Source organism: Meles meles, chromosome 6 (assembly GCF_922984935.1).
Source record: "Meles meles chromosome 6, mMelMel3.1 paternal haplotype, whole genome shotgun sequence".
Classification (NCBI taxonomy): domain Eukaryota; kingdom Metazoa; phylum Chordata; class Mammalia; order Carnivora; family Mustelidae; genus Meles; species Meles meles.
This window is the reverse complement of record NC_060071.1, coordinates 40,105,139-40,117,896: the sequence shown is the minus strand read 5'-3', so window position 1 is coordinate 40,117,896 and position 12,758 is coordinate 40,105,139. Positions and strand designations below refer to the sequence as shown.

The 12,758-nt window shown below is 41.4% G+C and overlaps 1 protein-coding gene across 1 annotated transcript; it reads left to right on the top strand.

The window, feature by feature from the left end:
* The first annotated feature begins 1,001 nt into the window (after positions 1 to 1,001).
* LOC123944476 (ubiquitin-conjugating enzyme E2 L3-like) lies at positions 1,002 to 1,857 on the top strand. The gene has a single exon (XM_046009602.1). The coding sequence runs from the start codon at positions 1,064 to 1,066 to the stop codon at positions 1,571 to 1,573; it is 510 nt and encodes a 169-aa protein (XP_045865558.1). The 5' UTR covers positions 1,002 to 1,063; the 3' UTR covers positions 1,574 to 1,857.
* Positions 1,858 to 12,758: the final 10,901 nt, after the last annotated feature.

Sequence of the window (12,758 nt, the reverse complement as noted above, 5' to 3'; positions counted from 1 at the left end):
GGTCCCAGGACCCTGGGATCATGACCAGAGCCAAAGGCAGAGACTTAACCCACTGAGTCACCCAGGTGCCCCATAATGAATGTATTCCTTTTTAAATATTTATTTATTTGACAGAGAGGGAGAGAGATCACAAGTAGACAGAGAGGCAGAGGGAGAGAGGGAAGCAAGGTCCCCACTGAGCAGAGAGCCCGACATGGGGCTCGATCCCAGGCGCCCTGAAATCACAACCCAAGCCGAAGGCAGAGGCTTAACCCACTGAGCCACCCAGGCGCCATTTTTTAAATGTAGTATTGATCTCTCAATAAAGGAAGGGAAATATTCTGCGACCACCCCTTTCCTCCTGCAAAATAGACAATAACAGGGCAACAGCAATGGCAGCAACAGAAAGAAATTTCAACAACTCGATACTAAGTGTGGTTTGCTTTTGGTTTCATTTTGCCAGTATTAGTAACCAACGTGCTTGGATTTAGTGACTACATGCCATTAGGGGAGAAAGTCTTAGATATGGTGGAGGAAGGGCACTGGAATGAAGAAGCCCCCACCCACAAACAGACAAAAATCCAGGGCCCACTCTATGTCTCAGTCTCTCCTGAGAAACGTAGAACCTTTTTGTTGTTGTTGTTGTTGTTGTTTTGTTTGTTTGTTTTTTAAAGATTTTATTTATTTATTTGACAGACAGAGATCATAAGTAGGCAGAGAGGCAGGCAGAGAGAGGAGGAAGCAGGATCCCTGCTGAGCAGAGAGCCCGATGCGGGGCTCGATCTCAGGACCCTGAGATCATGACCTGAGTCGAAGGCAGAGGCTTAACCCACTGAGCCACCCAGGCCCCCCGAAACGTAGAACCTTTTACACCTGTTCAGGTTCAAATTTATAGTACCCACTTTTTTTTTTTTTTTTTTTTTTTTTTTTGTCTGAGAATGGCTAAGCCAAGAAGTTAACATAAAAAAGTGATTTATGGCTGGTAATACTTCTGGACTCCTTAGTAGAAGCAAAGCAAGATCTTTTCAGAGGGAACATCTCCACCCACACTTTACAGGACTCTTCCAGAAAACGCTCTACAAGGATGAACTCGCAATTAAAAATGACAGACCAGAGCACCAGATCCAAGATGGCGGCCAGCAGGAGGCTGAGGAAGGAGCTTGAAGAAATCCGCAAATGTGGAATGAAAAACTTCCGTAACATCCAGGTTGATGAAGCTAATTTATTGACTTGGCAAGGACTTATTGTTCCTGACAACCCTCCATATGATAAGGGGGACTTGAGAATCGAAATCAACTTTCCAGCAGAGTACCCATTCAAACCACCGAAGATCACATTTAAAACAAAGATCTATCACCCGAACATCGATGAAAAGGGGCAGGTCTGTCTGCCAGTAATTAGTGCTGAAAACTGGAAGCCAGCAACCAAAACCGACCACGTAATCCAGTCCCTCATAGCACTGGTGAACGACCCCCAGCCCGAGCACCCACTTCGGGCTGACCTAGCTGAAGAATACTCTAAGGACCGTAAAAAATTCTGTAAGAACGCTGAAGAGTTCACAAAGAAATACGGGGAGAACCGACCTGTGGACTAAACTCTGCCGCGACTGGTTCCAGCGAGTGTGAGCGGAGACCCTGAGCTGCACAGACACCCCGCAAAGCAGGACTCTGAGGAAAATTGACCCGTGCCGCCGCCTGGCGTTTGCTTGTGGCAGTTACTAACTTTCTACAGTTTTCTTAATCAAAAGTGGTCTAGGTAACCTGTAAAGAAAGGATTAAAAATTTAAGATGTTCTAAAAAAAAAAAAAAAAAAAAAGACAAACCATTCCTTCATTGCTCTCTGAGCCTCAATCATGAGCAAGGGTCAGTAAACCCAAAGCAGCAGTATTTTACACTTAAGGCTTCAAATAATATATTTATCAGATGGGGATCATAAAGTAAAAATGATTAAGAAAATTACAAACATAAAAGGAATTGAAACATCTGGAAAAAGAAGGTATTATTAAAGATACAAAATTGGATTGAATGAAAAGAAAAGACCATGTATGAGAAATATTGCCATCGATATTCAAAACTTAATGGTCAAAAGTTGAATGGCGAGTTTGACACATTTGGAGAGAATTAGTGAACTAGAAGCTAGTTTGGAGGAGATTATACAGACTTCAGCAGAGAGAAAGAGCAACTAAGGAAAGAGATACAGAGGAAAGATAAAAGCTCCAATTTATATCCATTAGGAATTCTAGAAGAAGAAATTAGAGAAAATAAAAGAAGCAATATAAGAAAAGAGCTGAAGATTTTTTAGTAATGATAAAACACATACTTTGAGATTCAGGAATCATGTCTCAAGCAGGATGAATGAAAAGAAATAGTATTTCCAAGATTTTAGCTCAATTTATTGGATGTGGTCTACACGTCTTTTTCTCTTTTCGCATGTATTCTGTTGTAATAATTGGAAAGAAAAAAAGCTTTGAAAACAGGCTACTCATCCATTCAATCTAAAGTACTGAATATTCATATAGGCTGAAAGGAACAAAGCCTCCAAGGAAACCAAGGGCACGGGATTAAGAGCACTGATAAGGGATGTGGCCTCTGATATTGAAGGTAAGAGGGGTGATCATGTAAGTGAGAAGGGTAGGAGATTTCATTTTTCAGTAGCAGGATGAAACAGTTGTGAGGGAATTGTGTAAATAGCTTGGGAGGACTGGTGAGACTCTTCTATAATTGTGGATGGGAATAAGAGAGGGAGAGGACTAAACAAGGATAAAATAATTTTCAGTCCCTTGGTTGACAATGAATTTTGGGCAAATATTTATTACTAACATTTTGGTGTGTGCCTTTGTTGCTAACATTGTTCTGGAATTACTAGTCAAATGATTAGAGAAGAAAAGTAAATATAATTACCAGATGAAAGGAAAAATTATATGTATCTATCGATTCTAATTAGACAGAGTCTAAAGTTAAACTGAAAAAATAAACTTTAAAGAATAGTCAGAGAAGCAATGAAAAAGAGGTCAAGAAAGTGAGAGGAGTGCTGCAGGTAAACCTAGTTATTTAAAAAATTACAATTTAAACATTTCAGAACTGGCACATAAAGAGACATTTTCAATTAGTGGAAGGAAATGATGCCTTACTCAACATATGTTATTAGAAAAAAACAAGACAAAACTGGAATCCTATGTCGTTTATACTTAAGTAAATTCCACATTAGTTAAAAATTCAAATGAGAAAAATACTGTAAAAATAATGGAGAAAAATTGTTGAAAAAAAAAAACTTTGCAGAGGGAAATGCCTTCTAAGCAAAACAGCAAATACAAAACAAACAAAAGTATAAGTTTGGATATATACAAAGAAAACTTTTCTGGATGGAAAAATACTATAGGCAAAGTTTAAAATATCAATAAATTGGGAAATAATATCTAAATGTCAGCAAAGCACTAACTTTCCTAATACATACAGTGCTGTTAAGAATCACTGTGGTAGAAAACTGTAAAGGACGTAAATAGGCAATTTACAGAACAAAGTAGATTTTGAACATTTGGAAAAATTCTTAACCTCATTCATAAATAAATGCAAGTGAAAATAATAATGAAATAAACTTTAACCTCAGACTGGTAAAGATTATTTTTTTGACAAGGATGTGGTGAAATCAGGATCTCAGTGGTTGTTGTTGAGTGTTAATTGGTAAAAGCTTTTAGACAGCATTCAATATTATCTTCCAAATTTTAAAAGAATACCTATCATGGGGGAGGAGTCAAGATGGCGGAGAAGTAGCAGGCTGAGACTACATCAGGTAACAGGAGATCAGCTCGATAGCTTATCTAAACATAGCAAACACCTACAAATCCAACGGGAGAGCGAAGAGAAGAAGAACAGCAACTCTAGAAACAGAAAATCAACCACTTTCTGAAAGGTAGGACTGGCGGAGAAGTGAATCTAAAACGACGGGAAGATAGACCGCGGGGGGAGGGGCCGGCTCCCGGCAAGCGGCGGAGGAACGGAGCACAAAATCAGGACTTTTAAAAGTCTGTTCCACTGAGGGACATTGCTCCAGGGGCTAAACCGGGGTGAAGCCCACGCGGGGCCAGCGTGGCCCCAGGCCCCGCAGGGTCACAGAAGGATCGGGGGTGTCGGAGTGTCGGAGAGCTCGCAGCTATTAGAACGGAGAAGCCGGCTGCCAAGACAGAGCCGAGGACTGAACTCTCAGCTCGGGGTTACCTTGAACTGGTCGCGGGCTGGGTGAGCTCGGAGCGCGGCTAGAGGCTGGGGATACGGGAGTGATTGGGTGCTGTCCTCTGGGGGCGCACTGAGGAGTGGGGCCCCAGGCTCTCGGCTCCTCCGGGCCGGAGACTGGGAGGCCGCCATTTTCATTCCCGTCCTCCGGAACTCTACGGAAAGCGTTCAGGGAACAGAAGCTCCCAAAAGCGAACCCGAGCCGATTACTTAGTCCGGCCGCCGGTAAGGGCGGTGCAATCCCGCCTCGGGCAAAGACACTTGAGAGTCACTACAACAGGCCCCTCCCCCAGAAGATCAACAAAATATCCAGCCAGGACGAAGTTCATCTATCAAGGAGAAAGCAGATTCAATTCCTAAGACAGCAGAGCAATTCCAGAGGAGGAGAAAGCAAAGCATGGAACTCATGGCTTTCTCCCCATGATTCTTTAGTCTTGCGGCTACTTCAATTTTTTTTTCTTTTTTCAATTTTTTTTTTTTTCTTTTTTCAATTTTTTTTTCTTTTTTCTTTTTTCTTCTTCTGCTAAATTTTTTTAAAAACTTTTACCCTTTTCTTTTTTAACGTTTTTTGACTAGTTCATCTAAATAAATATATTTTTTCTTTCTTTTTTATATTTTTTTATTTGTTTTATTTTTTAAATTTTTTTCTTTTTTTTTTTTTTCTTTTTTTTTTCAGAACCTGTTTTTTATCCCCTTCCCCCACCCCCCAATTTGGGGTCTCTTCTGATTTGGTTACAGCGCATTTTTCTGGGGTCTTTGCCACCCTATTAGTAGTTTATTTGCTCCTTCATATCCTCTTATCTGGACAAAATGACAAGGCGGAAAAAATCACCACAAACAAAAGAACAAGAGACAGTACCGAAGGCTAGGGACCTAATCAACACAGACATTGGTACTATGTCAGATCAAGAGTTCAGAATGACGATTCTGAACATTCTAGCCGGGCTCGAAAAAGGCATGGAAGATATTAGAGAAACCCTCTCTGGAGATATTAAAGCCCTTTCTGGAGAAATTAAAGAACTAAAGTCTAACCAAGTTGAAATCAAAAAAGCTATTAATGAGGTGCAATCAAAAATGGAGGCTCTCACTGCTAGGATAAATGAGGCAGAAGAAAGAATTAGTGATATAGAAGACCAAATGACAGAGAATAAGGAAGCCGAGCAAAAGAGGGACAAACAGCTACTGGACCATGAGGGGAGAATTCGAGAGATAAGTGACACCATAAGACGAAACAACATTAGAATAATTGGGATTCCAGAAGAAGAAGAAACAGAGAGGGGAGCAGAGGGTCTATTGGAGAGAATCATTGGAGAGAATTTCCCTAATATGGCAAAGGGAACAAGCATTAAAATCCAGGAGATGCAGAGAACCCCCCTCAAAGTCAACAAGAATAGGTCCACACCCCGTCACCTAATAGTAAAATTTACAAGTCTTAGTGACAAAGAGAAAATCCTGAAAGCAGCCCGAGAAAAGAAATCAGTAACATACAATGGTAAAAATATTAGATTGGCGGCAGACTTATCCACAGAGACCTGGCAGGCCAGGAAGAGCTGGCATGATATATTCAGAGCACTCAACGAGAAAAACATGCAGCCAAGAATACTCTATCCAGCTAGGCTATCATTGAAAATAGAAGGAGAGATCAAAATCTTCCAGGACAAACAAAAACTGAAAGAATTTGCAAACACCAAACCAGGTCTCCAGGAAATATTGAAAGGGGTCCTCTAAGCAAAGAGAGAGCCTAAAAGTAGTAGATCAGAAAGGTACAGAGACAATATACAGTAACAGTCACCTTACAGGCTACTAATGGCACTAAATTCATATCTCTCAATAGTTACCCTGAATGTTAATGGGCTAAATGCCCCAATCAAAAGACACAGGGTATCAGAATGGATAAAAAAACAAAACCCATCAGTATGTTGCCTACAAGAAACTCATTTTAGACGCGAAGACACCTCCAGATTTAAAGTGAGGGGGTGGAAAACAATTTACCATGCTAATGGGCATCAGAAGAAAGCTGGGGTGGCAATCCTTATATCAGATCAATTAGATTTTAAGCCAAAGACTATAATAAGAGATGAGGAAGGACACTATATCCTACTCAAAGGGTCTGTCCAACAAGAAGATCTAACAATTTTAAATATCTATGCCCCTAACGTGGGAGCAGCCAACTATATCAACCAATTAATAACAAAATCAAAGAAACACATCAATAATAATACAATAATAGTAGGGGACTTGAACACTCCCCTCACTGAAATGGACAGATCATCCAAGCAAAAGATCAACAAGGAAATAAAGGCCTTAAATGACACACTGGACCAGATGGACATCACAGATATATTCAGAACATTTCATCCCAAAGCAACAGAATACACATTCTTCTCTAGTGCACATGGAACCTTCTCCAGAATAGATCACATCCTGGGTCACAAATCAGGTCTCAACCGGTATCAAAAGATTAGGATTATTCCCTGCATATTTTCAGACCACAATGCTCTGAAGCTAGAACTCAATCACAAGACGAAAGCTGGAAAGAACCCAAATACATGGAGACTAAACAGCATCCTTCTAAAGAATGAATGGGTCAACCAGGAAATTAAAGAAGAATTGAAAAATTCATGGAAACAAATGATAATGAAAACACAACAGTTCAAAATCTGTGGGACACAGCAAAGGCAGTCCTGAGAGGAAAATATATAGCGGTACAAGCCTTTCTCAAGAAACAAGAAAGGTCTCAAGTACACAACCTAACCCTACGCGTAAAGGAGCTGGAGAAAGAACAAGAAAGAAACCCTAAACCCAGCAGGAGAAGAGAAATCATAAAGATCAGAGCAGAAATCAATGAAATAGAAACCAAAAAAACAATAGAAAAAATCAATGAAACTAGGAGCTGGTTCTTTGAAAGAATCAATAGGATTGATAAACCCCTGGCCAGACTCATCAAAAAGAAAAGAGAAAGGACCCAAATCAATAAAATCATGAATGAAAGAGGAGAGATCACAACTAACACCAAAGAAATACAGACAATTATAAGAACATACTATGAGCAACTCTACGCCAACAAATTGGCCAATCTGGAAGAAATGGATGCATTCCTAGAGACATATAAACTACCACAACTGAACCAGGAAGAAATAGAAAACCTGAACAGGCCCATAACCAGTAAGGAGATTGAAACAGTCATCAAAAACCTCCAAACAAACAAAAGCCCAGGGCCAGATGGCTTCCCAGGGGAATTCTACCAAACATTTAAAGAAGAACTCATTCCTATTCTCCTGAAACTGTTCCAAAAAATAGAAATGGAAGGAAAACTTCCAAACTCATTCTATGAGGCCAGCATCACCTTGATCCCAAAACCAGACAAGGATCCCACCAAAAAAGAGAACTACAGACCAATATCCTTGATGAACACAGACGCAAAAATCCTCGCCAAAATACTAGCCAATAGGATTCAACAGTACATTAAAAGGATTATTCACCACGATCAAGTGGGATTTATTCCAGGGCTGCAGGGTTGGTTCAACATCCGCAAATCAATCAATGTGATAGAACACATTAATAAAAGAAAGAACAAGAACCATATGATACTCTCAATAGATGCTGAAAAAGCATTTGACAAAGTACAGCATCCCTTCCTGATCAAAACTCTTCAAAGTGTAGGGATAGAGGGCACATACCTCAATATTATCAAAGCCATCTATGAAAAACCCACTGCAAATATCATTCTCAATGGAGAAAAACTGAAAGCTTTTCCATTAAGGTCAGGAACACGGCAGGGATGTCCATTATCACCACTGCTATTCAACATAGTATTAGAAGTCCTAACCTCAGCAATCAGACAACAAAAAGAAATTAAAGGCATCCAAATTGGTAAAGAAGAAGTCAAACTATCACTCTTCGCAGATGATATGATACTATATGTGGAAAACCCAAAAGACTCCACTCCAAAACTGCTAGAACTTGTACAGGAATTCAGTAAAGTGTCAGGATATAAAATCAATGCACAGAAATCAGTTGCATTTCTGTACACCAACAACAAGACTGAAGAAAGAGAAATTAAGGAGTCAATCCCATTCACAATTGTACCCAAAACTATAAGATACCTAGGAATAAACCTAACCAAAGAGACTAAGAATCTATACACAGAAAATTATAAAGTACTCATGAAAGAAATTGAGGAAGACACAAAAAAATGGAAAAATGTTCCATGCTCCTGGATTGGAAGAATAAATATTGTGAAAATGTCTATGCTACCTAAAGCAATCTACACATTTAATGCAATCCCTATCAAAATACCATCCATTTTTTTCAAAGAAATGGAACAAATAATCCTCAAATTTATATGGAACCAGAAAAGACCTCGAATAGCCAAAGGAATATTGAAGAACAAAGCCAAAGTTGGTGGCATCACAATTCCGGACTTCAAGCTCTATTACAAAGCTGTCATCATCAAGACAGCATGGTACTGGCACAAAAACAGACACATAGACCAGTGGAACAGAATAGAGAGCCCAGAAATCGACCCTCAACTCTATGGTCAACTAATCTTCGACAAAGCAGGAAAGAATGTCCAATGGAAAAAAGACAGCCTCTTCAATAAATGGTGCTGGGAAAATTGGACAGCCACATGCAGAAAAATGAAATTGGACCACTTCCTTACACCACACACGAAAATAGACTCCAAATGGATGAAGGACCTCAATGTGAGAAAGGAATCCATCAAAATCCTTGAGGAGAACGCAGGCAGCAACCTCTTCGACCTCAGCCGCAGCAACATCTTCCTAGGAACAACGGCAAAGGCAAGGGAAGCAAGGGCAAAAATGAACTATTGGGATTTCATCAAGATCAAAAGCTTTTGCACAGCAAAGGAAACAGTTAACAAAACCAAAAGACAGCTGACAGAATGGGAGAAGATATTTGCAAACGACATATCAGATAAAGGGCTAGTATCCAAAATCTATAAGGAACTTAGCAAACTCAACATCCAAAGAACAAACAATCCAATCAAGAAATGGGCAGAGGACATGAACAGACATTTCTGCAAAGAAGACATCCAGATGGCCAACAGACACATGAAAAAGTGCTCCACGTCACTCGGCATCAGGGAAATACAAATCAAAACCACAATGAGATATCACCTCACACCAGTCAGAATGGCTAAAATTAACAAGTCAGGAAATGACAGATGCTGGAGAGGATGTGGAGAAAGGGGAACCCTCCTCCACTGTTGGTGGGAATGCAAGCTGGTCCAACCACTCTGGAAAACAGCATGGAGGTTCCTCAAAATGTTGAAAATAGAACTACCCTATGACCCAGCAATTGCACTACTGGGTATTTACCCTAAAGATACAAACATAGTGATCCGAAGGGGCACGTGTACCCGAATGTTTATAGCAGCAATGTCTACAATAGCCAGACTATGGAAAGAACCTAGATGTCCATCAACAGATGAATGGATCAAGAAGATGTGGTATATATACACAATGGAATACTATGCAGCCATCAAAAGAAATGAAATCTTGCCATTTGCGACGACGTGGATGGAACTAGAGCGTATCATGCTTAGTGAAATAAGTCAATCGGAGAAAGACAACTATCATATGATCTCCCTGATATGAGGACATGGAGAAGCAACATGGGGGGGGAGGGGGATAGGAGAAGAATAAATGAAACAAGATGGGATTGGGAGGGAGACAAACCATAAATGACTCTTAATCTCACAAAACAAACTGGGGGTTGCTGGGGGGAGGTGGGATTGGGAGAGGGGGAGCGGGCTATGGACATTGGGGAGGGGAGGCGAACCATAAGAGACTATGGACTCTGAAAAACAACCTGAGGGTTTTGAAGGGTCAGGGGTGGGAGGTTGGGGGAACAGGTGGTGGGTGATGGGGAGGGCACGTTTTGCATGGAGCACTGGGTGTTGTGCAAAAAGAATGAATACTGTTACGCTGAAAAAATTAATAAAAGGGGGAAAAAAAAAAAAAAAAAAAAAAAAAAAAGAATACCTATCATATCCTCTGACCTAGGCTTTCTCTGTAAACTGTCTTTTGGAAAATAAATAAATAAATAAAAGTTTATCAGTAAGTGCTAGAGTAGGCATTTAGTTAGAAATGAGCTGGAGGCAAGGAAGGTGATAAACACATTGGAAGCCTGGGGGCGCAACATCCTGACTTTGTGGCTTCTAAGTCCCTGGGGCTAACAGGCCAAGAACCACAGGTGCAGAATTGGCTCCTCTCTTCCACCTCTGCCCCAGGGTAACACCTAAACTCATTATAACACATTTGCCTTGCGCTTCTAAGCCCCACTCAGTGGGCAAAGGCTGCCTTGACAGTTTTGGTTCAAACCTTGTAGGGTCAAAAACTCTCCTTCCCCAAACTGTGGGAGGAGTCCCCCAAATAATTGGAAGCAGCCTCCATTAGAGACCATGCCTCTTTGAAGAAGACCCCCACTCCTATAAAAAGAATAGTCCTCTAGTCCTAGAGCAGTCACCACCTCTGGGCCAGCCCACTCTCTCACCTTGAGAGTATATTGTCCTTAATAAACTGCTTTCTGCTTTCTATTCCCTTCTATCTTTACTGGAGTGCAGATCCTCAGGTAATTCTTTCATGGGGAATCCAAGAGATGACACCTCCACTCACACAAGGTAGACTGTCTTGCCAGGAATATAAGGATGTTTGTTATACCAAAAAATAGGAAACAATGTCCATCCATAGGCGACCAATTAAAATGACACCTTCAGGGGTGCCCGGGTGGCTCAATGGGTTAAAGCCTCTGCCTTCGGCTCAGGTCCTGATCCCAGGGTCCTGGGATGGAGCCCAGCATAGGGCTCTCTGCTCATCGGGGAGCCACGTTCCCTTCCTCTCTCTCGCCTGCCTCTCTGCCTACTTGTGATCTCTGTCAAATAAATACATAAAATCTTTTATCTGTCTGTCAAATAGATAAATAAAATCTTTTAAAAAAGATTTTATGTATTTATTTGACAGAGATCACAAGTAGGCAGAGAGGCAGGCAGAGAGAGAGGAGGAGGAAGCAGGCTCCCTGCGGAGCAGAGAGCCTGATGCGGCGCTCCATCCCAGAACCCTGGGATCATGACCTGAGCGGAAGGCAGAGGCTTTAACCCACTGAGCCACCCAGGCGCCCCTAGATAAATAAAATCTTAAAAAAAAAAATGACACTTTTATACATTCACATATACATACAAACTATGAAAAAGAATGTTAGGGGCCCCTGTGTGGCTCATTCGGTTAAGCCACCCACTCTTGATTTGGCTCAGGTCCTGATCTTAGGGTCCTGGGATTGAGCCTGGTGAGGGGCTCCACACCCAGCAGGTGTCTGCTGGAGGACTTCCCCCACCTCTCACCCCTCACAGGTGCACGCGCTCTCTCGAATAAATACATCTTAAAAAAAAAAAAGAATGTTAAATATTCACTGATAATAAAATATATATTTATGTGCCAAGAACTATTCTAGATATTGGAGCTGTAGCTCTGAACAAAAAGACGAAAACCCTATCCTCTTGGAGCTCTTATTCCAATAACAGGGGACAGATCACAGTGAAATGCAGAAAAGAGTGAATAGGATGCTCATTAGTGTTAAAAAGAAGGGGCGCCTGGGTGGCTCAGTGGGTTAAGCCTCTGCCTTTGGCTCAGGTCATGATCTCAGGGTCCTGGGATCAAGCCCCACATCAGGCTCTCTGCTCAATGGGGAGCCTGTTTCTCCCTCTCTCTCTGCCTGCCTCTCTGCTTACTTGTGACCTCTTTCTCTCTGTCAAATAAATAAATAAAATAAAATAAAATAAAACGAGAGAGCCCCACTGGATTGTAGGGTTAAGCAGAAGGAGCTGGTTTCTTTTATTAAAAAAAAAAAAAAAAAAAGAAGAAGAAGAAGAGGGAGGCACAGGCACACAGACATAAACATGCTTGTCTATGTCTACGCACAGAAAATCTTTTCACAGGTAATAAAAGGAGCCCATTGCCACCGGGAATGAGATCTCGATCTGACGAGGGAACGAAACTTTGTTTCCTACAAAAATGTCTTTTTTTCCCTTTTACCACATGTATATTAATTAAAAGGGGGAGAAAATTTTCTGAGCCTCAGAAAATTCTACGCTTAGGTCTTAACGTCCGAAGTAGGTTCTCAGTGCGGCTGGCTCCCCGGCTACGCTGGGAACTTCAATCAGGGGCGGGTAAAAGGGCAGGCAGCCGAGAAAGGAGTTCTTAGAGGCGTCCCAGTGGGTGGAGTCAGCCGGGGATAAAGCACAAACCATATAAAATATGAGTAAATGCTGATGTTAGGGTATGACATTACAGGGTACGTTATAGGTAAAGTAGGCGCTGTGGAAGCGAGTTCAGAAAGGAGAACAGCTGCACGTTTGACTACCGAAAAGCGAGGGTCTTGAGGTCAATTTTGCAGCTCTGCGCCTGTGCCAAACGGCAGCGCTATTGCTTACCCGGGCGCTGGGTGGCGCCATCACATTCGAACAGCATCCCAGGGCCCTCAGGGAAGAAGGACGCTCGCTTTTTCCGGGTCGGGTATTGAAGAGAATCA

What these genes read in the sequence shown, in the direction of transcription:
- LOC123944476 (XM_046009602.1), top strand. Translation starts at nt 1,064, where the DNA reads ATGAACTCGCAATTAAAAATGACAGACCAGAGCACCAGATCCAAGATG.